Source organism: Talpa occidentalis, unplaced genomic scaffold (genome assembly GCF_014898055.3).
Source record: "Talpa occidentalis isolate TD23 unplaced genomic scaffold, MPIMG_talOcc4v2.1, whole genome shotgun sequence".
Classification (NCBI taxonomy): Eukaryota; Metazoa; Chordata; class Mammalia; order Eulipotyphla; family Talpidae; genus Talpa; species Talpa occidentalis.
In genome coordinates, this window is record NW_026555331.1 from 138255194 (window position 1) to 138280402 (window position 25209).

General features: G+C 53.1%; 1 protein-coding gene across 1 annotated transcript; it reads left to right on the top strand.

Moving 5' to 3' along the window:
• Positions 1–9154: 9154 nt before the first annotated feature.
• On the top strand, positions 9155–19437 carry IRF5 (interferon regulatory factor 5). The gene is made up of 9 exons (XM_037512975.2): positions 9155–9195; positions 12901–13106; positions 15597–15786; positions 16125–16198; positions 16640–16673; positions 16844–17113; positions 17393–17785; positions 17875–17993; positions 18275–19437. The coding sequence occupies exons 2-9, from the start codon at positions 12912–12914 to the stop codon at positions 18518–18520; spliced, it is 1521 nt and encodes a 506-aa protein (XP_037368872.1). The 5' UTR covers positions 9155–9195; positions 12901–12911; the 3' UTR covers positions 18521–19437.
• Positions 19438–25209: the final 5772 nt, after the last annotated feature.

The window sequence follows — 25209 nt, forward strand, 5'->3', positions numbered from 1 at the left end:
GCCCTTCCCCCTGCCTGCTCGAGCCCCACCCCTGCCTCACCCCCTGCTTCACACCCATCCCCCACCACCTCCTCTGGCCAACCTGTGTCAGACACCAGGAGAACAGCTCACCTCTTGGTTGATATTCTCTCTTCAAAATCATGAGCACAAGTGTCAACGGACATGCAGCACCCCCAGGAACACAGTCCAGTTTCCCGTCACTTCCACGGCCCACTCCCTGCCCGGCAGACCCTCTCCTTCCTCCTCAGTGTTTCCCTGGTTCTGCCCTTACCCACTGCTTGATCTTGGCAAGTCCTTGAACCTGCCTGAGCTCAGGTGGCTCCCTGTGAGAGGGGGTCAGGTATCTCTGTCACGGGTGTTGGAAGGATTGTCTTAGCCCCGGTTCCCTAAGACAGAGCCCGTGACAACGGCTCATAAGCACGTTTATTTGGAATATGACCCCAGGGAGCAGGCATGAGAGATGAAGAGAGCAAAACAAGGAAGGGCGGGAAGCATGCCAGGTGGCACTATGGAGAAACCAGCCTCTTCTGTGGTGCCTGCGTGTCCCATCCTGTGGGACCATCTGAGCCTGAAGAAAGCATCTGGGGACCATCCACCAGGGCATTGGTGCTCTGGGCAAAGGAGCCCCGCAGGGCATGAGTGGCTCCCTGTTGGGCATGAGTGGGTCCTCAAGTGGACTGTCTCCATCTCTTATTCACAGATCAACCAAATGCACATGATTTGGAGTTCGCCGATTGTTCCGGCTTACACCCCAGGCTGATTTCTTTCTCAGCACATTTTACTGAATCACTGCTGGGGCCAATGCTCCTGCCGACTTGAAGGCAGAAATCCCCTCCAGTGGTGCCTGGCTTAGAATCTTCTGGGTTGGTCTCCCCAGCACTGCTTGCCCGGGTCTTCTCTACATTCAACCCCTCCCAGACGATGGCCACAACCAGCCCTGAGGTCTTTCAGGTCAGTGTAGTGCTTTTTCCGGAGTTCCTCCCAGGCAGGAAGAACTTCAAGGCCACCAGGCTGATTTCATTCTGCGCGGCGGCTTGTCTATCTCTGCCAGCAGGGGGTGCTGCTCGCCACTGGCTTGGTGTTGATGAAGGTTCTGGCAGTGTTAGCTGTGGTTCCAGCTGGCTGGCCCCTGACCTTGACCAGTCTCTTGACTCCCTTGGCAGTCAGGCTCTGAGCTGCCCACGCTCACTTTCCCGCTCAGGCTAGCCAGAGGGGACACATCTCACAGGAGAGTGGACCAAGATTGGCCAAGGGGCCTCCTGTCAAGGGGTTGGTCTCTCCCAACTCCTTGGCCCCAGCCCACAGTTTAGAGTCTAACCACAGACAGAGAGGCTGGAAGGAGGGGAATGGGGGTAAAGTGAAGGCACTGGTTGTTCTGGTGCCCAGTGCTAACCCCAGGAAACATTTTCTCCTCTTTGTAACAAAAATTCACCCATCCAAAGTGTGTGACCATCATCACAATTTCAGAACATTTCATTCACCCCCAAAACTCAACCCTGTACCCTTTAGCATTCACACCTATTTCCTACCATCGCCCATCCCTCAGGCCTAGGTAACCACGCGTGTACATTTTTTCCCAATGCATTTACCTCTTCTGGACATTTCATATAAGTGAATCATTCAACGTATAGTCCTTAGTCCTTTGTATCTGTCTTCAACCTGGATCAGCACATTGCTCCTTTCCATGGCCAAACAATATTGCATTTTATGCATATAATGTATTTTATTTATCTAGTCATTAGTGGATAGACCTTTGGGTTATTGCCACTTTGACGAATACTATGAACATTCATGTGCAAGTTTTGGGGTGAACACATGCCTTACTTTCTCTTGGGTGTATAACCAGGAGTGGGTGGCCAAGCCATGTGGTAACTCTATCTTCAGCCTTTCGAGGAACTGGCTAGCCGTCTCCCAGAGTGGTTGCACCATTCTCCATTCCCACCAGCAATATGAAGTTTCCAATTTCTCCATGTTCTCAACAACACTTATTATTATCTGTTTTTCAATTGCAGTCACCCTAGTGGGTGTTACGGGGTATGTCCTCGTGGTTTGATTTGCATTTCCCTAATGACTCACGATGCTGAACATCTTCACATGTGCTTATTAGTCATTTATGTGTCAGTGTATTCAAATTACTTGTCTGTTTTAAAACTGAGTTGTCTTTTTATTATTTAGAACTCTTTACATATTCTAGATACAAGTCTCTTATCAGGTCTATGGTTCATCAATATTTTCTCCCATTCTGTGGTTTGTCTTTTTACTTTTGGTGTTACTGTTTTTTTGCCAGTTCCCCCACCCACTTCCAGACTCCTTCCTTTCCCCACTTGTTTCGTGGTGTCCTTTACAACACAAAAGTTTTACATTTTGATGAAGTGCAATTTATCTGGGTTTTTGTTGTTGCCACTTTTACCTTTGGTGTCAAGGAACCATAACTTAATTTAAGGTTAGAAAGATTTTTCCTTAATCTTAGCCTTATAAGATTTTATAGCATTAACTCTAACAAGTCTTCAACCCTTGGTCTCATCCCAGCTGACTCTCAGGAGCAGGAGGTGCTATCTGCTAAGCTGTGGTTCAAGAGGGAGGACCCCCGGAGAAACACCTGAGGAGGGGATATGCCATAGGTTTCCTGGGCTCCCACCCTGACCCCCACCCCAGCCCCAATGCTGACTCTTGGAGCCCAGAGACTCGGAGCCCCTCCTGAGAGCATTGCCAGGAGATCTGGGCCTCATTAACTCCTCTACCACGTTGGGAGGGGAAAGGGCAGCTGGGGGTGAGGGATAGTCCCAAGGAGCTCTGGGCTGCCAAAGAGTGGGGACATTCCCAGGCCTCACCAAGGGCAGCTGGTCATAACAGGCAACCTCCACTGTGGAAGCAGCTACTGCTCTGTTTACATTAGTGCCAGCTCTACCGAGCACCAGCCCCGGGCAGCTCACTGTGGCTGACGGCATAGCATTGGCCCCAAGGACATAGACTCAGGACACTGACAGCTTCACCCAGGCTGCACAGCTAGGACTGAACCCAGGTCTGTCTAACTCAAAAGTGAGCACATCTCACTCATGATCTGGTTCAAATCCCAGTGGCCCATTGTACTAGTTGCTGTGTGCCGTGGAGTGAACTGCCTAACCTTCCTGGACTTCCATGCCTTCATCTCTAAAATGAAGAGAAACACCCCTATTTGTACAGCCCGGGGGGGAGACTCAAATATGGCTCCAGTGTTGGGTGCGGAGTAGGTGAAATATTAAATACTGTTGTGGGTTGAACTGTGCTCCCCCTCTCCCGCCCCCAGAATCTTATGTTGAAGTCTCCCCCTCCCCAGATGTGACCTTATTTGGAAACAGAATCAAGCAGAGGTATTGGTTCAGATGAGGTCATTGGGGTGGGCCGAATTCTGATGGGAATCCTTATCCAAAGGGGAAATCAGGACACAGATATAACAGATGTGAAGGTGAAGATCAGAGTGATGCTTCTAGAGCCAAGGAACACCAAAGATAACACCTGGAACACAAAGAAGGGAGCTAATGACGTGTTCAAGTTCAACAGGTCAGCAAATTACTCAGCTTGCTCCTTTGTAAGTGGGGATACTAATGATGCCCACTTCATAGTGGCTGCTGGTGGCAATTAAATGCAATGATGTGTGAGCAGTGGTTAGCGGTGTCTAGCGTGTACTAAGGCCTCATTAGTATTATCTGGATGCATTTGCTCCTCTGGTCAGCCTAGCCTGGGCCTGCCTGCTCCAGAACACCACCTCCATGTCCAACAGGGCCTATGCAGACACCTATGGACTCTGGGCTTCAGCCAAGGTTGTTTGAGACAAAAGGAGACATGGACGTCCACGCTGGCTCCTATGGGGTCAGGGTGGCCTTTGCCTTCACAAAAGCAGGGACCCAGCCATTTCCAGGGAGGAACCCACTGGAAGACTGGGGGTTCCGAGTTGAACTTCCTCCTCCCCCCTTCCTCCTTGTCCAGGTGCCTCGTGCTCTACAGTGAGACCCCCAGGCAGACAGGAAGGATGGAGGCCCTGACCCCTTCCGTGACAGAGGCCAGAGCAGAGAGGGAAGTGGTTTGAACGAAACACTGAGCTAAGCAGATTTTGGAAGTGCTTGAATCAGACCAAGCGCTATGGGCAGAGAGATGAGGGTGTCTGGGGAGGCGTCCTGAATTCTGTCCTGTGGAGGATGTGAGCGGGAAGATCCACAGGAGGACAGGCGGGGAGCCTGCAGGGAGACAGGGTGGGAGGGGGCGGACAGTAACATGCTGACTTCAAGGCCACCAGGCCACTTGCCCAGGCAGCTGGGCTGGGATAGAGTCCCAGGACAATTTGAGAAGGCTTGGCCACATTTTTTTAAAGGGGATGGTGGAGCAAAGGGAACCCTGGTACATGGCTGGTGGGAATGTGAACAGGTGAAGCCAGTAGAAAAACAGTATGGAGATTGCTTTTAAAATTTCCAATAGAATTTCCACTTCTGGGGCCTCCCTGGTGGCACAAGGGGTTAAGCACCGCACTATGAAGCAATCAGCAGCCTCTGCAGCACTAGTCTGCAGAAAGAGACCCACATGGCCCAGCAGACCTCTCCTGACTCTCCTGCTGCTCCCCTCACCAGTGTATTTCAGTGGACCTGCCTGTTCTGCTCCCCACTCTGTCCCTGGTGAATCCTCTCACTCCCCTCCCCCAACACATCTCTGGCCTGTACCCCAGCTCTTGTATGCATAAATAAATAAATTTTTTTTTTTATAAAAAAGAATTTCTACTTCTGGCTATTTATCTGAAGAATATGGAAATGCTAACTCAAAAAGGCTGGATGTTGTTCGTTGCAGCATTATTCACAATAACCAAGATAGGGAAACAGTGGAATACCACAGGGTTATTTGAAAAAAAGGTGAAATTTTGCCAGTTGTGACATAAATGGATCTTGAGGGGATTATGCTAAGTGAAGTAAGTCAGATGGAGAAAGATAAACACCACTATATATGGAAGACAAAGAAACAAAACAAATGAATAAACAAAGCAAAACAAAAACAAACCTTAAATTCTGACAACTGAATGGCAGCTATTACAATAAAAAGGAAAAAAAAAAAGACAAAGAATGGTGGTTACCAGAAAGAGCGGGAGGTTGGGGAGCAAGTAAAATGATTTTGAATGGACACTAGATTTTGGTGGTGATCAGAATGCAGTGTAGTCAGGAATTGAAATATAAAGTCGTACCCCTGAAAGTTATAAATCAGTATCACCTTAGCTAAAAAAAAAAAATAGTAAAACAATCAAAATTCAAAATAAAAGAGTGGATGAGAAATAAAAGGATCTGAATTAGAGAAAGAGACATAGTTTCTGAGTTTCTGAGGGTTTCAGGGCCTGCTAGAGCTGTGGGCCCACAATCCAGACTGGAATCCATGGGGGTGGGGTGGGAGTTAAGTTGCAGGGAGCCAGAAAGGAGTAATAACTGTTCTTCAGGGGCCAAGGGGCAGAGAGCAGGGCCTGGAGGGCAGCTACAGCTTCCCAGGCCTCAGGCCACGTGAAGAGATTGAGAGAATACAAACCCGGAGACGGAGATAAAGTGAGGCATCCGGGTGACAATGCTGGGCAAGTGGGGGACTTCCAGGTCAATGCCCCAGAAAGCTGTGAAGAGGTTGCAGTGGGTAAGAAAATGAGAAGAAGCCCAGCTGCTGTGTCCTGAGCGTTGATGATAATGAAGCTGTGTGCGTGTCAGAAAAGGTGGCTCGCGCTTCCCAGACTGGGGCAGAGTGGCCTGGTTAAACATAAGTCAGGTCACATCTTAAGCACTGACTACCTCACTCCATGGAACAGCAGCTCCAGGAGGCCGGGGGGGGGGGTGGGGTGGGGGGGCGGCCTAGTAGTGTAGAATGCCAATCACCAATTTGTCCAGGCAAGGACATCGTGCTCATGACATATTTGATGAATTTAGGCCTCATGGCCAATCTGTGATGTTCTCAGTCTCACTTTACAGGCAGGAAATGGGGGTTCCACCAGAGTCCAGGGTTTCCTCAATTCACACAATTCTGGGTGACTACTCATTAGACCCCGGAGCCCATGTCCTGTCTACAAGTTACCTGAAAAGGGAGCTGGACTAGTGTCTGAGGAAAAAGTCTACCTGAGGAATCTTTTTTTTTTTTTTTTTTTAAGATTTGAGCGTAAAGTTCTTTTTTTTATAATATTCTTTTTTTTTTTTAAGATTTATTTATTTATTTATACAAGCACTGGGTACAGTCAGAAGCGCGGGAGGGTGAGAGAATTCACCAGAGCCAGAGCGGGGAGCAGAGCAGGCAGAAGGACCGAAGTACACTGCTGAGGGGAGCAGCGGGCAGCAGGAGAGGTCTGTGCGACGTGTGGGACCCTCCTCTGGTGGCCGGGGAGCAGCCGGGGATCGAACCGGTGCTGCAGAGGTTGCGGGCAGCTTCACAACCCAGCGCTCAACGCTGCGCCACCAGGGAGGCCCTACCTGAGAAATCTTGAAAGGCTGGGCCCGAAGGGTGGGTCCCCTCGAAAGGAGGTTTGGGGACAAAGGAGTTGTTTTCTTCCAGGCCTGCATGGAAAGGGCAGGTCCAGAGTTGGGAAATCTTGTTGAGCTGCCCTCGGATCTGTATCTTCTCCCCCTCATTGCCCATCCTGGCTTTTTTCAGTTCCCTGTTGTGACATGGTTACCAACCCCACCCTACACTCCTGCACCGTAGCTTCTACCAGAATCAGGCCTCTCCCCACACCCTCAGCCTGACACCTCAATCAGGGAAAGTGCGGGCAGTGGCATCTCACTGTTGGGAGTGAAGGGTCTGGACACTCGTCTCTGCTGGGTCTCCTGGGGCTGTGGAGGCTGAGTTCCTGCTCCCTATGTGCCAGGCCCCATCTAGGGGAACTGGGAGTGGTGGTGCGGGGGTGGGTGTGGCTTCACTTCCCCTTTGCTGATGCTTTGCCCATAAGACCGCCTTGGGAGGCGAAGGACCCTTCCGTTTTGGAAGAGCCCAAGTGATTCTCTCTGCCCACACCACTTCTTCCCCTGCCATGTCTCCGGTCCAGGGTGGCTGTTGCTTCCACTTCCCCTGGTGGGGGAAAGTAGGGCCAGAGCCGAGGGCAGCTTCTGCACAGTCCCTATCCCTGGAACCTCACACCAATGCTGTGACCTCGAGAACATCCTGTCCCCTTTCACAGATGACAGAATGAGACGCACCGGACTTGCCTAAGGTCACTTTGCTTGAATGCAGCAGGGGAGGATGCAGACTCAAGTGCAGTGACTCCTTCTCCACACAGCCGCTGCAAGTCTCTTGATGAATTTCAGACTCTATAAGGGTGCAGGCCTTGCCTAGACAAGGCAGGAGATGGGGGAGGTCCAGAGCGTAGAATCTCCGGGTTTCAAGTCCCCTCAGATGGTCTGCAGGTATTTGGCAATCAAAGAAGGCTCTTATTGGCTATTGCTCCAGATATATTTTCTGGGCCAACATGGACTATTTTTCTACTAAGCATAACTAATTTCCAGTAAAAAAAAAAAAATTCCCATTTTGTGGGGGGCTATTTTCAATTCAATAATAGCTTCATTTTAAAGAAAGAAATGTAACCTACCTAGCCACAACTTCCTCATTCACACTTTAAAATTTCAAAAATGTGAAATATTCAGCAGACCCAAACAATAAAATATTTTTATATAATTATATTTCCATTTTATATTAGGGCTGGGGTGGGGGAGGATAGGGAGTCAGATACAGAAGAGAAGAAAAAACAAGGAAGGTGGGTAACACAGATGAGGGGTGAGGACCAATCCAGATATTCCAGAGGGGCAGGGGTCAAGGTCAAAGTTTCCTTCATCAACCAATACTACAATACATCCATCAACCAATGTATGTTAAAAACATGGCTTCTAGGGCCTCCAGGGTGGCGCAAGGGGCTAAGCACAGCACTAGGAAGCAGTCCACAGTTCGATCCCTGGCAGGCCAAGGAGTAACCCACATGGCGCAGCAGACCTCTCCTGTCTCACCCTCTGCTCCCCTCAGCAGTGTCTTTCAGTTAGTCTGCCTGTTCTGTTCCCGGCTCTGTCTCTGGTGAGTCTTCTCACCCCCTGCATCTCTGGCCTGTACCCCAGGTCTTGTATGCATAAATAAATAAATCTTTAAAAAAAAAAAAAAACATGGGTTCTAAATTTTAAAGGGCAAGCAGTACTATCTAGAACTTAGATATTCTAGTTGCTATCTAAAATTTCATTACCCTGCATTTGAAAGTTACTACAGAATATAATGAAGGCCGGGAGTAATCCCTGCCTAAGCTGATTCAAGTGGGTATCAGACTGTAAAATCACAAGTAAAACCAGTGAGGATGAGCTTCCTCACCCAGGATCCTGACCCAGGAGGGAGCAATCAAGGCAGGCTTTCTGAGGAGATGCTGCTGGAACAGCAAATTTGAAGAAGGGTGGTAACCAAGGGAAGGATGTGTGAGCGGAGAATGACACCCATTTGTGAAACTGGAAAACCTTACGAATGGCGATGGGTGGTCGAGGTAGAGTGTAGAGGCGGGACAGGCCACCACGGAGCTGATGTGAGCGTCCCCAAGAGCTAGCAGGAAGAGTTGGGGTAGGCAGTTGAGGGAGGGTGGGGTTGAGAACTAGAGGGTCCCTGCCTGCCCGGGAGATGTGGGTTCTGGGGCGCAGGGGCAGGCCCTGGCAGGCAGAGCGAGGGCTGGGGGCTCTCCAGCTACCCATCCACTCACCCACGTATCCATCTACCATCTATTTCTAGGTGGGCTCCACTGTATGTGGCTGGGCCGCTGCTCTGCGTCTGCACCATCCTTGGGTTTCCTTAGGGCGCGGGCTGGGAAGCTCCGGGACCCTGCAGAGCAGCGCCTGGGCTGCGGGGCTGGGTCCTCCATTTACTATTTTGCGGTTCCAAACTGCCCGAAGAGCCAGGGTCCGTCCAGCCCACCGCGCTGCCTCCGTCTCCCGGGAGGCCCAGGGCTGTCAGGGGCACCCAGCCTGGCCGGATGCTAAGCCCCGGCCCGCGGTCGCCGAGTCAGGGGCCCGAGGGTGGTGCCGCCGGGTGGGGCGGGGCGCAGCCGGCGCACCGAGGCCGGGGGCGGGGGCGCGCGATGCGGAAGTGTCTGGGAGTCGGAGCTCGGCGGGAGGTGCGGCTCCCCGAGAGTGCAGCTCGGCCCCGCCGCCGGCCGGTGCTCGGGGCGCAGCCACGCGGGCGCAGCGCGGACAGGTAGGTCCCGGCGGCCGCGCGCTCCTCTCCGCGCCCCCGCGGCACCTGCCCGCGGAGGACGGAGCTTTGGAGATGGGCGTGAGCGCTGGGGTGCCGGTGTCCCGCTCCGACCCGCGCCCCAGCTGGGGTGGGCGCCCAGCCCCGCGCGAGGCGGCGGCCTCTGGGGTGTCTCCTCCGCCCGGACGCGGGGGGCGCGCCCCGCACCGGCAGCCGCGGGCCCGCAGACGCGCGGGAGCCGAGGCCGGTCAGCGAAGCCCGCTCGGCGGCCAGGGCCACCGGCTCTGCCGCTGCTCCCCCTGCGAGGTCTCGGCCTTCGCCGGGGATGGGGCGCGCCCCGGGTCTGCCTTGGGCCAGGAGAGCGGCGAGCGCGATGCCCTGTTCATGCGCGCCCTGCTTTCCTCGCCCCGGCACCCTCTCGCTGTCGGGTTCGAGGAAGAGGCTTCGGGAACCTCCCAGGCTCCAGAGGCCGGGGCAGGAATCCGGGCGGCGTGTGGGCAGGTGTGTCAGGTAGAGGCGCTGGCCCGGGAGCCGTGGCCGAGCAGGGAGGCGCTGGCCCTCCCGGCGCAGAAGCAGCACCACTTTTTGAGCTGGTTTCTTTGCCTCCTTCTCTCGAACTTAAAAACGAAATAATTAGGACTCTCGAAGCGCAGGGAAAGTGAAACCGGCGCGGGGATGCCGAGCAGGACCCCGCGAAGACCTGCGCGCCCGGCGCGGCTTCTCCTGGCGGGGCCGAGGGGCGCCGTGGGGCGCCGGCTCGAGGGACTTTCCCGGCCCGGCCGCAGCCTGGGCACGGCAGGGCGGGGCAGAGGCGGGGGCGCTGCCAGCGGGAGGAGCGGGCCGAGGCCCGGACCCTAAGCCTGCGCCCCGAGGTGGTTCCCAGGCTGACCCGGGAGGTGGGACCTGCGAGGGCAGTCCCGAGGGCAGGGCCTGGTCGGGCCCCCCCAGGCACCCGGAGCCGGGGCGACTGTCCGGGACCTGTAAGGACGAGGGCCGGGGCGCTGGAGGGAGCCCCCAGCCCGAGGGAGGCTCCGTGGAGGGGCAGCCAGGCCAGAGGCGGAGCCGCTGCCACCGCACCGCTCCCGTGAGCTGTTCCCTGGGATACTGGGGCACAGGGAGGTCTGGGGAGGCACTAGGAAACCACCTGTTCTTTTTTTAACCTGAGGGCGCCACTTCGGGGATTTCCCCCCTCCACCTCAGCCTTGCCCCATTCTGCTAGGAAGAAGCCCAGGGGCTGGACGCCCCAGAGCCTCAGCTGGTCTCAGGGTGTGGGCAACTCACCCGGAGGGGGCGGGGTGCAGGGTCACGCTGGTGCAGGAGCCCCTCATCTTCCCCCTGAGCTCGGTGTGGGATTTGTGGTAAGACATCTGAAATAGACAAACTCTGCAAGTGGCAAGGGTTGTTCCCCCACCCACTTAGGTGGCAAAACGTCCTGTCCTCCCGTCGGGGTCCCTGGGCCCACCGTGTTCCAGGCTCCTCAGGTGGTTAGTTCAGCACCTGAGGGGACTTCAGCAGGACCCTGGTTGAGCTGTGGGGGCTCCACACTCCAGCAGGTCCTGGGGCCCCTCTCTATGCTTCACTTACATAGAATTCACCTCTGGGCATTTCCTGGCTCCTGAAAGCCCACACCTTCCATGGAGGTTGATGCAGCTGTTTCTGGTCTTCCCCACTTTGCAGGCCTTAAGTTCACAAGTTTAGGGGTGAAGGCTGCAAAAATGTCACCCCAGATCTCCATATCCCTGAGAAGGCAGGCCTGACAGCTGGCCAGGAGTCTGGCAGAGCCCCTGGCCAGCCTGCTGCCTCTGATGGAAAATTCAAATCTGACTCCCAGTAGTGGGAAGAGGGTGTAGAATGGGCTTTCTCAGGGCAGTGCTGTGGCTTCTGGGCTCCCTTGGGAATCTGGGCAACTTTTTATCCCGAGGGCACATAGGCATTGAGCTGCAGAACTCAGCAGCAGGATGGGCTGAGTCAGATCTAAGTCTGCCTGGGGCCAGGAGCCCTCCGTGGGATGTGTGGGATGCAGTGCTCACTTCAAGGTCCTTGTGCACACTGCTGCTGGCAAAACCTCCTGAGGCTGAATCCCCTGTGCGTAGCACACAGACCCTTCCTTGATCCTGACCTGGCTGGTTGTGGGGGCCCTTTCTCCATACCGTCCGCCTAAACCACCTGCAGAGACTGCAGCTTACTGACCTGCGGGCAGAGTTATATTCGAAAGCCCCTTCACTGAACAGCTGTGCTGGCCTAGACCTGTGTGGGACTTGCCCGACTTCCTCCTTGCGCTGGGCAGGGGAGGAGGCCCTTCTGGTCCCCCGGCGACACCACCCCTGGCACAGCTCTGGGTCAACCATTTGTCAGGGCATCATCAGGGAAGTTTGCCTTCCCCTCCATGCCAACAGATTTTTCCGTTGTCCACCTTCACTTAGCCGGCATGGCCTGCTGGCACTGACACTCCCCTCTCTGTTCTAAGACCAGGGCCTAGGGGTGCTGGGAGAGCATTGCAAATGCAGATAGAGTGGGTGAGGTCACCCGATGCTAGGAACCACACTACATGCTCCCCAGCTGGCTTGAGGGCCGGGGGTGGTGACTGAGAATTTGGTCTTGGGAACCAAATGTGAATTTTCTCCGTATCTGTTCCTTGCCCCAGCTGACAGTCAGGTTTCCGAGTTTTCCACGTCCGGTCCGGCCACTTTCATTTCCCCAGGAGTAGGGTGGAGGCTGGTGCAGAAAGGGGAACTGAACCTCCAGTCTCCTGAGGCCTGCGGGCGGGACGGGGGGCCCCTCACTCTCCCTGTCACAGCCCCAAGCTGGGCACCGCTCTCCACAGAGGCCTGAGGATGGAGAGGCCATCGCAATGGGAGGTGGCGCTTCACAGTCAGAGCCCAAAGCGATACTGGACAGGGACTTTCAGGGGAAGCTGAGGCTCAGTGCTCAAGAACAAAGCAGGCCTGGAATGATGGTCATCTTGGTCAACCTCCCACCCAAGGCAGGCCAGGAAGCCCCCCAGGCTGATGTCCCCCTACAGCCACAGCACACAGGCAGCAGTTCTGCAACCTGGGTCTAGTCTGCCTCAGCAGAGGCTGTCCCCGTGTTGACTCCAACCCTAGTTCCTTTGTCACAGGGTAGCACCTCAGATGCTCAGGCTAGCTCTCATCCCCACCCCAAGGCATGTTTACCACCCCAGATTCCCCATTTCCTTCAGCCACCTGCCCTGTCTAGTCTGCCCTCCTCGGACCCTCACCTGCATCACAGCCTGCAGCGTTCCTCTGGGGTCTGGTCTCACTCCCTTTAGCCACAGGAGGCCCTGGAAAGAGAGGGCCCCAGAGAGGTGGAGAGCAGGGGGCAGGGCCCACAGGCCAGTGGCCTCTGAGGGGGGTGGGAGCAGAAACAAGGGCAGAGGGAGTGGTGCTGACTGCCCTGGGGAGCTGTGAGACCCCGCCTGGGCAGTTCCTCAGCTGTGTGCACAGGAGCCTGGCAAAAGTGAGGTGCATCCTAGATGCCCAGCGAATGTCTGCTTGGGGGGAGGAACCAGCCTAGGAGACAAGAAGGGCAGGAGTTAAGTGGTTGCTGTCCCTGCCAGAGCCCCAGGAAGTAGATGCGTTAACTGATGGGAATTCTCGCAAGATATGGGGGGTGGGGGGGTGGAGAGGCCCCTGGGGACCTTCTAGCTGCAAATCTGCTGACGCACCCCCCTTTCACTTTTTCCTGCAGACCCCTTTACCATGAACCAGCCTGCCTCAGGGGTGCCCCCACCTCCCCGTCGCGTGCGGCTGAAACCCTGGCTGGTGGCCCAGGTGAACAGCTGCCAGTACCCAGGGCTTCAGTGGGTCAATGGGGAAAGGAAATTCTTTTACATCCCCTGGCGCCATGCCACAAGGCACGGGCCCAGCCAGGAGGGAGATAACACCATCTTCAAGGTAAGCCTGGACTGTGGTACTACCTAGGGAGGGGCACCCCCTCTAGAAGAAGACCCCCCACATCTCAATCCGCTCACTCTCCCAGCTGCCTTGCCCTAGGTGACCCCAGGTCTGGACTAAGGGGTCGTGGCATAAACACAGGGTATATCTTTTCTAACCTGATCCCGAGTCAGGCAGGGGTGGAGGGCCCCTCAGGAGGCCCTTCTGGGACACCTGGTCTTCTTGTTCTTGGTTCGTTCTCGTTAAGCATGAGCACAGGAGTGGTGTGTGTGTTTAGTACACGTACATGCAAAAAGATGACGTGAGAAGGTAACTGCTATGAGCAGTTTTTGCTTACTTTTTCAGTTTTCTGAGTGTGTGTGTGTGTATGTGTGTAGATGTGTGTATACATGTATGAAATGAGAAAATGGAATCAAGCCACGTAATGTTTTAAAATCAGCATTTTCCACTCAGCGTCAGGCCCAGCTTGCCTCTCTAACTATGCCACTGTCACTCTGAGTGACCCCTGAGTGTTCCACTGGCGCAGTCAACACAGCTTAGTCCCCAAGCCCGGTTTTTAGACACTTCAATCGCTTTTAGTGTGGGGGTGTCTAAGGCCGCCAGGCCATGCACACCCTGGAAATGTGTGCCCTTTGCATATCTGAAGTGGTTTCCTTTGGGGTCCGTTCCAAGTGTAGAGCGTTGCTGGCCAGAGAGAATGCTTATTTTTAAAGCTTTGTTGTGTATTTGCACCTCAAAGTTACTTTTTTCAAGGTCCTTTTCAAATTCAGTTCTTATTTTGAATAGGTAGCAGAGTCACCAAATTGAAAAAGTATAAAATGTTTCCAGTCTGCAGTCCCCCTCCCACCCCTGTCCTCCAGCCACCCCCTGCTCCCTAGAGGAGATTCGTATGACGAGTTTCTTGTTTGTCCTTCCTGGAAGACTTCCGTGCATGCACAGTCCACGCGAGTCCCCACTTACCGTCGACCGTGGGTTCTCGGAAACGGCAACTTTAAGAGAAACGAGATTTAATTCATGAACCAATTTGACCACAGAGGCTATGAATAAGAGTTACGCCTCCTATGGCATATTTCTGGCCACAAAACATCACCAAACTTCTAAATAAAAACCCCAAACACTTTTAATACTCAGTAGTCATTTGTGCACATTCGTTTTCCAATTCACTTATTGCAGGTGAGGTTTTCCCGTGGATGGAGCCTAATCCAGCCGCTCGGGGCCCAAGGCAGGACCCAGCCTGGGCAGACGCCTTCCATTGCAGGGTGCATCTCTCTCTCTCTCTCTCTCTCACACACACACACACACACACACACACTCAGACTGGGACACCTGAGACACACCAGTGAACTCATGAGCTTGTGTTTGGGATGTGGGAGGAAATTGGAGCAGACATGGGGAGAACATGCAAACTCCACCTGGGATTTGAGTTTTTCCCCCTCATCAATGTTATAACAAACAATACTGAACAAAATGGTGTTATCTGAGGAACTGCTGTGTGTATCGTCCTCTCCCCACAGTTCGCAACACTGGCAGATGCAGCCCACTGACACACCAGTCTATAAAAAGCATCTTGCTCTATAAAGTACTCCATTTGAGGGCCTCCCTAGAATAAAGTCTCAGCGCTATCACTGCAATGGCATGAGTTTGATTCCCAGCCAGGGAGCAACCCACATGGCGCAGCAGACCTCCCCTGTCTCACCCACTGCTCCCCTCAGCAGGGTATTTCAGTAGATCTGCCTGTTCTGCTCCCCACTCTGTCTCTGGTGAATCCTCTCACTGTTCCCCGCACCTCTGGCCTGTACCCCAGTTCTTCTATGCAGAAAAAAAAGAATAATAAAGTATTCCATTTGATGGGTTGATTATAATTTCACTGGCTCCATTGGCCAATGTCCAGGTTATTGGGGGCCTTTGCTTTTATATAAACAGTGCTGCCACAGCAGATGAACTTGTCTGTGCAGAATTTTCTGTGGATGCTTCTGATTCATAGGACCAATTCCTACAAGCTGAATTGCTGGGTCAAAAGATAGAAACACTTGTAATCCTGGTATCACCCAACTGCCCCCCAAGATAATGCCCCCACAGCTGAAGCGTTAAACCCATCCTGCACAGACACAGGAGGGCTTTGCAGACACTCCTGCCCAGTCTTCACCCCACCCTGGGAGGTGGGCACTGGTGGGGAAACCAAAGGAAAGAGAGGCGGTGACAAGCCCCTGGCACAGCTGGTGAGTGGCAGGTTCTGGATTCCAGCCCAGTGCTACTCCAGATCCACGGCTCTCATCCTCCATGGTGGCGCCCTCCGCAGATGACGTGTTGGCACCGGGGAATGGGGGAACGGGGAGTTGTGGCTCTGACTCCCGGGACCCTGGGGCTTGGCCGGGCGCAGTGTGCATCTGAGGGTCTCACTGCACCAGAGACTCTGGGGGCCCGGGGCGGGGCTAGGGCTTCGGAGAGGGGCCAGGTTCTCTGCGGTCACCTCTCTCCTTCCTGCCCCAGGCCTGGGCCATGGAGACGGGGAAATACACGGAGGGCGTGGATGAGGCGGACCCCGCCAAGTGGAAGGCCAACCTGCGCTGCGCCCTGAACAAGAGCCGCGATTTCCGCCTCAGATACGACGGGCCCCGCGACATGCCCCCGCAGCCCTACAAGATCTACGAGGTCTGCTCCGGTGGCCCCGCTCCCGCAGGTACCTGCCTGGACCTGGGGCGGCCGCCTGGGGGGGGCCCCCCCGCTGTGAGCAGTGGCTGGGGACACGCTGCTGGGTCATGACCCAGGGCTCCTGGCGGCCAGCTGTCCGGCTCGGCCTTCCCTGCCCTCTCGGTTCCTGGCTTCAGTGTCCAGGCCCGGAGCCGCGTGCTGGGGTGGGATGGGGGGGTCCCCTGTGCCTTCATGTCACTCTGGGTGGGCAGCTCTGGGGAGGGGGGGAAGCGACAGCGGGCGCTGCAGCCCCGTGGAGCCCTGCTGGCTCCCCCTTCTGACCCCCCACTGGTCCTCCCCATCTTTCTGTTCCCCCTCTCTCTGCAGAGCCCCACCCCGGCGAGGATCACGCCTTCGGCGCCGGGGCCGGAGAGGAGGAAGAGGAGGAGGAAGAGGAGGAGGTGAGCCGCTGCCGCCTGGGCGGGTGCTGCCCACACCCGCGTGGGCCTTGTCTGGCTTTAGGCTGCCGCAGCCCCGTCCCGCTAGAGCTCCCGTCTTCCTGTGACCCTCCTCTGAGCTGCTTCTCCCGGGTCCGGAGGATGAGAGCAAAGTCCACACCTTGGGCCCCTGGGTCTTCGTTGGTGCGGAGCTCGCCCTGCAGCGGCTGGGGCTTCCCTCTGCCGCTCCCTGCCTGCAGCAGGCAGCGTGGGCACAGACACTGAGTGCTTCGGGCTGCCAGGACGCAGGCCTGGGGCTGGAGGCCGGCCTGGCCTCCGCTCCCCGATGGCCCGCACGTGCCTGGGGTTCTCAGATGGTGTTTCTTCAACTTCAGATCAGGTTAATCACCTGTGCTCCCTGTCTCTCCTGCCTCTCTCCCTCCTCTGCTCTTCTCTTCCCTTCAGCTCCAGAGGATGTTACCAAGCCTGAGCCTCACAGGTGGGCACGTGAGTCTGTGTGGCTGGGCCCCTAGTGTAGGAGAGGCTGCGGTGTCTTAGGTACTTAGGGGGCCTGAGGGAGGCTGACAGGAGGCACAGGGTGGGGAGGAGGGCCTGAGAGGTGGGTCTGCAAGCGGCACTAACAGCTCTGCCCACTCCTATCCTCTGTAGAAGTAGTACAGTCCGGCCCTACCCTGCCACCCTATTCTGTACCCAAAGAAGACATCAAGTGGCCACCCACTCACCAGTCACCTGTGGTGGTGGGTCCCCCGGCTCCAGACCCCAGCCTCCTGGTACCTGCCCCTGGCAACCCTGCTGGCTTTGGGGACCTTCTCCCTGAAGTCGTGCCAGGCCTGGAGCCGGAATCCATGGCTGCCAGCCTGCCCTCCACATGCGAACAACTCCTGCCCGACCTGCTGATCAGCCCACACATGCTGCCTCGTAAGGCCCCGGGGTGGGCTGGGCAGGGTAAAGCAGCGCTGGGGGGCTGGGGTGGGCTTGCCAGGGGAATGGAGGGTGATAAAGGAAAGAAGAGAAATGCCCATGCTAGTCCCTTCTGGTGGGAGGAAGTCCCAGGCCTGCGTCCTGACAGCCCGAAGCACTCAGTGTCTGTGCGCATGGACCAGACTTGGGCTTGACCACCGGGCAGAGAAAGCCAGCGGGGTGCAGGCTGGGGAGCACGGGGCTCACGGGCAGCGGGCCTGCCCCTCTGCCCCGCAGTGACTGACCTGGAGATCAAGTTCCAGTACCGGGGGCGTCCGCCCCGCGCCCTCACCATCAGCAACCCGCAAGGCTGCCGGCTCTTCTACAGCCAGCTGGAAGCCACCCAGGAGCAGGTGGAGCTCTTTGGACCTGTGAGCCTGGAGCAAGTGCGCTTCCCCAGCGCCGAGGACATCCCCAGCGACAAGCAGCGCTTCTACACCAACCAGCTGCTGGATGTCCTGGACCGCGGGCTCATCCTCCAGCTGCAGGGCCAGGACCTGTATGCCATCCGCCTCTGCCAGTGCAAGGTGTTCTGGAGCGGGCCCTGCGCCTCAGCCCACAACTCACAGCCCAACCCCATCCAGCGGGAGGTCAAGACCAAGCTCTTCAGCCTGGAGCATTTTCTCAATGGTGAGGGCCCCACGCTGTGTTTCTCTGGCCTCTGCTCACTCAGGGGCAGCGTTCTAGCCTCTGACCAGGGGGTCTTGATCTCGCTACAGAGCTCATCCTATTCCAGAAGGGCCAGACCAACGCCCCACCACCGTTCGAGATCTTCTTCTGCTTTGGGGAGGAGTGGCCTGACCGAAAACCCCGAGAAAAGAAGCTCATCACCGTGCAGGTATAACACCATCTCCCACCCCCGGCCCTACGTTAGCCTGAATATTGGAGGATCCTGGGCTACACACTTGCCCTAGGTGGAGGCTCAGGACTCTGGGCAGTGTGCATTTGGCAACCAGAGATAAGGAGGCCCAGGGCTGCCCACACGTGAGTAACCTGTTTGCAAAGTAGATAGTGGTTCCCCATCTTCCTGATGGTTGAGGTCTTCCACCAGCCCCCTGGTGGGTGTTCTCAGGCACAACTAGATTTGGCTGACCTGCCAGGGTCCTCTCTGCCCCCCAGGTGGTGCCCGTAGCAGCACGGTTGCTGCTAGAGATGTTCTCAGGGGAGCTTTCTTGGTCGGCTGATAGTATCCGGCTACAGATCTCAAATCCAGACCTCAAAGACCACATGGTGGAACAGTTCAAGGAACTCCATCACCTCTGGCAGACCCAGCAGCGCTTACAGCCCGTGGCCCAGGGCCCTCCAGTGCCAGGCCTCGGTGCTGGCCAGGGGCCCTGGCCCATGCACCCGGTTGGCATGCAATAATGAGACTGTGGATAGTGGCTGGCCCAGGCTTCCTGGGTGACTTTGTGGACTGATGTGCAGGTGATGGCCCCAGTGGGCACCTGATTGACTATCTCTGGGTCTCCTGGAAATGGATTTGGGCCAAGGAGAGGTTGGTTCCAGGAGAACCGAGTTCCAGGTCCTCCTTGTGGAAGTTGAAGGAAGCTGGAAGTCGGCTTTGCTTTGGGGACTTTGTCTTCCTGGACCTACATTTCCTCCACTAGCTCTGGGCAGCTGGCCCTGGGGGAACTCAGCCATCAGCACCCTTGAGTGGGGGAAGACGCACCACCCCTGGGGCCTAGTTATACAGAGGAATTGTTCCAGAATGGCCTAGTCTGATGGTTGCCCCATTTCCTCTGGCAAAAGTGCCAAGTGCTGGGGGCCAAGTTGCCCTAGCAGGGCCTCTGCAGGGCACAGGCCTGATTTTGGGGCTCCCTGGTTTGAGACTCACCTCCTCATCTTTCTCCCACCTGAAGTCAAAATGAGCACTTAGGTATTACACCAGGTACTTAAGGCTGGCAGCTACCTCCCTTGAAGTCTGAGAACCTGGGATAGAAAGTAGTATTTTATGTATTTTTGGATTAATAAATGTTAAAAACAGACCCAGCTGTTTCTTTCCGTTTTCTAGTACCAGTTGCTTCCAGACCCTGCTTCTCATGCCAGCTGGACCTTTCCCCTAGCACTTGCCTGCCATCTCTGCTCTTGACATGGAGGGCCTGCCTTCCAGGCTGATGAGTCAGTGTGGCCTCCATGAGCACTCACCCAGCTGGCTTTGCTTTCCAGGAGGAAGCTGGCTGAAGCAAGGGTGTGGAGTTTTCAATGTGTGCAGAGTCTAAAATCCCGCCCGAATCAATTTCCCTGTAAGAAATGGTGGAGGGGGCCTCCCCGGTGGCGCAGCGGTTGAGCGCTGGGTTGCGAGGCTGCCGGCGACCTCTGCGGCGCCGGTTCAATCCCCGGCTGCTCCCCGGCCACCAGAGGAGGGTCCCACATGGCGCGCAGACCTCTCCTGCCACCCGCTGCTCCCCTCAGCAGTGTACTTCAGTCCTTCTGCCTGCTCTGCTCCCCACTCTGGCTCTGGTGAATTCTCTCACCCTCCCGTGCTTCTGACTGTACCCAGTGCATGTATCAAACAAACAAACAAATAAATAAATAAAAACATGCCTCTATAAAAAAAAAAAAAATTAAAAAAAAAAAAAAAGAAATGGTGGAGGGCCTCCCTGGTGGTGCACGGGTTATGTCTCAGCACTATCAAGCTTTCAGCAGCCGCTGCAGCGTGACTTGGATCCCCCAGCAGGGAGAGGACCCACATGGCGCAGACCTCTCCTGTCTCACCCACTGCTCCCCTCAGTGGTATGTTTTACACACCCTCACTGTGAGATATTTTGTCACTCCCCCACCCTGAAATTTTTTTTAAAAAAATTTATTTATTTATTTATTTATTTATTTATACAAGAACGGGGGTACAGGCCAGATGCGTGGGAGGGTGAGAGGATTTACCAGAGACAGAGCGGGGAACAGAACAGGCAGACTGACAAAATACACTGCTGAGGGGAACAGCGAGACAGGAGAGGTCTGCTGCGCCATGTGGGATTCTCCTCGGCCGGCCGGGATCGAACCAGCGCTGCAGAGGCTGCGGACAGCTTCACAGCGCTATGCTCAACCACCTGCGCCCTCAGGGGAGGCCCCCGAAATATTCTGAAGCAAATCTTGGATATAACATTTCTTGTATACATATACAGCATAGATCACCAAAATCTAGGAAATTCTAAAAAACCAAACTACAGTATCATCACAACATGAATTACCAAATATCCAAATTGTATTCCCCCACAATTTAATTGAAGAAACTGCCTTGTTCTGCAGTGGGTTTGCAGCTTTGTTGTGTTGACTAATTTTGTCTCCCATTTCCCATAAATTGTTGCTTCGCTCTAAACTCTGGATTCTAGAGGTTTGATTGCATTCCAATTTTTGATTTGACAACCTATTAGTGGGTGTTTGAGTTGTTTCTGTCTTAATTTTTTTTATTTATTTGTGCATACAAGAGCTGGGGTACAGGCCAGAGACGCGGGGGGGTGAAAGGATTCACCAGAGACAAAGCGGGGAACAGAACAGGCAGACTGACAAAATACACTGCTGAGGGGAGCAGCGGGCAAGTCAGGAGAGGTCTGCTGAGCCATGTGGGTAGCTCCCTCTCTGGGGATCGAACTCATGCTGCAGTGGCTGCAGACAGTTTCATAGGTTGTGTCTTAACAACTTGTGCCACCAGGGAGGCCCTGTTTCTGTCTTTAATTATTATATATAATGCTGTGACAATAGGTTTGTGCACACTTAGTATGTTTTTTCATATTTTTGCCAGTATTTCTTTTGGATGGATCCCCAGGAATAGAGTTTCTAGAAAAAGAACAAATGGGTATAATTGTGCTGGATAGTAGGAAAATCATGATCAATCTGAGTGTTCCTGTTTCCCCATCTCACCAAACCAACTAGAGTTCTAGCTTTTGGATTCCTGCCAACCCATCAGGTGAGCATTAGTGTTTCAGTGCCAGATCTCATTAAGAGCAAGACTGAGCATCTTCATATAGGTAAGTGGCCTGTGCCGTTTTTATTTTTATTTTATTTTATATTTTATTTTTTAAAACATTTGTTTCTTTTTTCTTTTTCTTTTCTTTTTTTTTTTTTAATTTATACAAGCACTGGGTACAGTCAGAAGCGCGGGAGGGAGAGAGAATTCACCAGAGCCAGAGGGGAGAGCAGAGCAAGAAGTACACTGCTGAGGGGAGCAGCGGGCGGCAGGAGAGGTCTGCGCGCCATATGGGACCCTCACCTAGAGGCCAGGGATCAAACTGGCACTGCAGAGGCTGTGGGCATCTTCGCAACCCAGCACTCAACTGCCGCGCCACTGGGGAGGCCGCAGTTTTTATTTTTTAAATAAGCAATTTTAGAATAGTTTGATTTACAGAAAAGTGGTTAAGAGTTCCTATATATTCGTACCCAGGTTCTCCAGCTGTTAATGTCTTACATTTTTAGACTTTTGTCACAACTAATGAAATAACACAAAACACTATTATGAAATGAGCTCCATTGTTTATTCAAAGTTCATCAGTTTTTTTTTTTTATCTAGTATCCTTTTTCTGTTCCAGGAGCCCATCCAGGTAACCCCATTACACTTAGTCATCTGAGTTCCTTATCAGCTTCCTCTGGTCTGACAATTTCTCACTTTCTGTTTTTATGATCTTGATGCTTTTGAGGGTAGATTTTAGAATGTCCCGCATTTGGGGTTTAGCTGATGCGTTTGTCCTGTTTTGTAAGGAAGACCACAGAGAAGACGTGTCATCCTCACTGCGTCGTATGGATGGTACATGCTAATCACCTTGATGAATCACCACTGATGTTGACCCTAATCAGGTGGTGTTTGTCAGGTTTCTCCACTATAATGCAATCCCCCCTTCATACTGTACACAAGTAATCTATACCCCTAAGAAACTTTATCAACTTGACGAGTGTTTACACACAGTTGCTTTCATCTTTTTTAATATATACAGATACTTTTTTTAATTTAAATTTTATTTTTATATTCGCCATACAATTACAACTCCTTTATTTTGACCCCAATCCCTCCTTTCCCCACCCCCCACCTGATACTTTTCTTTTTTATGCATATAAGAACTGAGGTACAGGCGAGAGATGTGGTGGGGGTGGGGTGGGGTGAGAGGATTCACCAAAGACAGTGGGGAGCAGTACAAGCAGACTGATAGACTGAAATACACTGTTGAGGGTGTAACAGGGTGGTGTCCAGGAAAAGACAGTTCCCTGCCCCATTCAAAGGAGGGGAGCTGAGCAGGGAGAAGAAGCTGGAGAGGAAACTGTAAAGGAAGGAAGCAGGATGGAGAGCAATGAGACCTGGAGGAGGCACATGGAGCAGAGTGACATGCGAAGAAACTATGCTTGCCTTTTGGTAGTGGACTGGTTGAATCAGATTAGGGAGAGACCCATGGGGAGGTGACAATGGCAGCTTTTATCTTGATTTTGATCTTTTCCTCCCAGACTTGTCTGGTTGTTTCTGACCCTTTTCTGTGGGTCCCCGCCAGAAGGTGCATTAGACTTGTGGCGGACTTTCAGAACTTGCTCTGGGCCAATCCCATTTGGGTAGACTTTTACCCACGAGGGGATGGGTAATTTTGGGTGCTTGATTTAGAAACTATATATGTTTGCCTTTTCTGTATTGCACACTAATTGTATTAAAGTTCATTTCCATTAAAGGTCTGTATGTTTTGTCTTGATGTGGCAGATGGCAGAACCTATATAGAGCAGGAAGGCTTGGGGGTCCTGGGGTGCCCCTCTCCCTGCCCTGTAACAAGGGGAGCAGCGGTCAAGGCAGAAGAGGTCTGCTGTGCCATGTGGGCCAGCTCCCTAGCCAGGGATCGAACTCATGCCACAGTGGCTGGCGATAGCGTGATAGTTCTGATTTTAATCCCCTCACCAGGGAGGCCTCTTGCTTTATCTCTAGCCTTAGTTTTCAGTCATTTACAAAGGTGAGCACCTTTTCTCCCCATTGGCCTGTTTTCTCATGTTGAAATTAGCTGTCAGTACTTTTTTAAGATTAGATGTTACAGATTTGACTTCCAGCTTTGCCTCAAAAATTGGCAAATATGGAAACATCTCACATTCCCCAATGGCAATAATCAGCTGGAAATGCAGGTCCTTTCAGTCCAATAGTCCTCTCCCACCTGCTTCACTCTTCCTTCCTTACCTTGTCCCTGGAAGCATAGGAGTTTGCAATCCTTGCTGAAAGGTGGAGCAGGGAGACGGCCAAGTAAACGAAGGAAGCTTGCAAGTGGGCAGTAGGCACCCACTGGGGCACCGACTCATCCAAGACTGCAAGCCACACAGCTAGTGCTGAAAATCTTTCTCAGGCTCCTACTTTCTTTAAAAAAAAAAAAAAAAGGCAAAATGAGCACATGCCATTTCCTATACATCTCTGTGTTGTAGTAGCCAGTTGTGGATGTCACCCAAAGGAAGTGACAGACATAACACATTCCAGAGGTTGAAGGAGGGACAGTGTGTTTTACAGTTCACTGTTCCCTGAGGTTCCTCTTGGTAGCACCTGGGAGCTCCGGTGGCCTCCGCTGGAGTTCAAGTTGAAATCCACAGAACATGGTCGAACTTCTCTCTCTGGCACCCAGTAAGTTTCCCTCACTTCCTTTTTCTAAGTCCCTCCTCCCCACCACTTTCATCCAAGTAAACATTCTTTTACTTCCACTCATTTAGCTTTTCAGTGACAAAAAAGGACCTAATACTTGAGACATCATAGGATAGAAGGTAGTGATGGTTTTGTCAGAGGAGAGCTCTTCAAAGGCAACTTTCTCATTGGCTGGCAACGGACATCAAGAGCTCAGGCACACCTTGTGGCACAACCTTGGATTTTTAACTTCTCTGGATTTCTGTTTTCATCTTTGTGAAAAGATTTCAGTGAAACCAGGGCCACAGGGCATGTAAGCTGCATTTGTGGTATTGATGCTATTCACAAACACAAGCTCCTTTGGCTCTTGTTTATCCTACATCCTCAGTTATTCATCTTTATGAGCAGGTACATTAAAATTACAAGTTACTTTACTGCAATCCTGCTGGGAAGAGCTCCAATTGGCAATTTGTGTTCCACAGTCAGGACTAAAATTTCTTGGCTAAGCCAATCATGGAAATGAGGGAACAGACAATTCTACAGGAACTTCAAGGAACTTTCAGGTTCAGATGCAAGACACTCATTCTGCTTTCACTAGACAATGTGGTGCAGGAACACAACGTCTACATTTTTTTAAACATCTACATGATTTTAAAAGGATCTGATCCCAAACTGCTCCTTTTAAAATTAATCTTTAGGTAAATATTCTTGCTATGCCAAAAAAGTAACAAGACTGCTTTAGTCCAGTTCCTTCAAACAATAAGACCCACAGATAGAAATGCAGGGATGCCCCAACATTAGTGAGAGCTCTGGTTTTCAATACTATAGCAATGGAGAGGATGTTCTTGATATTAGTAGTGGTTATTATTAAGCCTTACACGTATTTTTAACCCCATGTATAAAAGCACAATTCCTTGAATAGAGCGTCATATTGGTTGCTGCAAGGACCAAGGGTTGGATTTGGCATTGAAGTTTTGCTGTTTTACCAGAAAATGAGAGATGGCTGGGGTGATGCGCTGATGTCCAGAATCTGACAGTTTACTCTCCTCAGTTCCACACTCATTTTTACTACCCTTCTAAGTAATGCTTCTTTAGAGAGTACAACTCTGAGTACCACTGATGTTTTTTTTTTTTTTTAACTATTTATTTATGCATACAAGAGCTGGAGTACAGGCTAGAGATGTGTTGGGGGTGGGGCGTGAGAGGATTCACCAGAGAGAGAGTGGGGAACAGAACAGGCAGATTGATCAAAGTACACTGCTGAGGGGAGCAGCGGGCGAGTCAGGAGAGGTCTACTGCGCCATGTGGGTAGCTCCCTGTTTGGCCGGGGATCAAACTTGTGCTGCAGAGGCTGCGGATTGCTTCATAGTGTGGTGCTTAGCCCCTTGCGCCACCAGGGAGGCCCACCATTGATGTTTTAATCAGGAAGTTTAACTTCATTGATTCCAGGTATTAAGGTAGCCCTGCAGTCAAGGTTATTACTGGCTCAAAG

Excerpts from the sequence above, each read along its gene's own strand:
- IRF5 (XM_037512975.2), top strand. The coding sequence starts at position 12,912 with ATGAACCAGCCTGCCTCAGGGGTGCCCCCACCTCCCCGTCGCGTGCGG. Across the intron at positions 15,787-16,124 it reads CGGTGGCCCCGCTCCCGCAG|AGCCCCACCCCGGCGAGGAT; the intron begins GTACCTGCCTGG and ends CTCTCTCTGCAG. Across the intron at positions 17,114-17,392 it reads CAGCCCACACATGCTGCCTC|TGACTGACCTGGAGATCAAG; the intron begins GTAAGGCCCCGG and ends TCTGCCCCGCAG.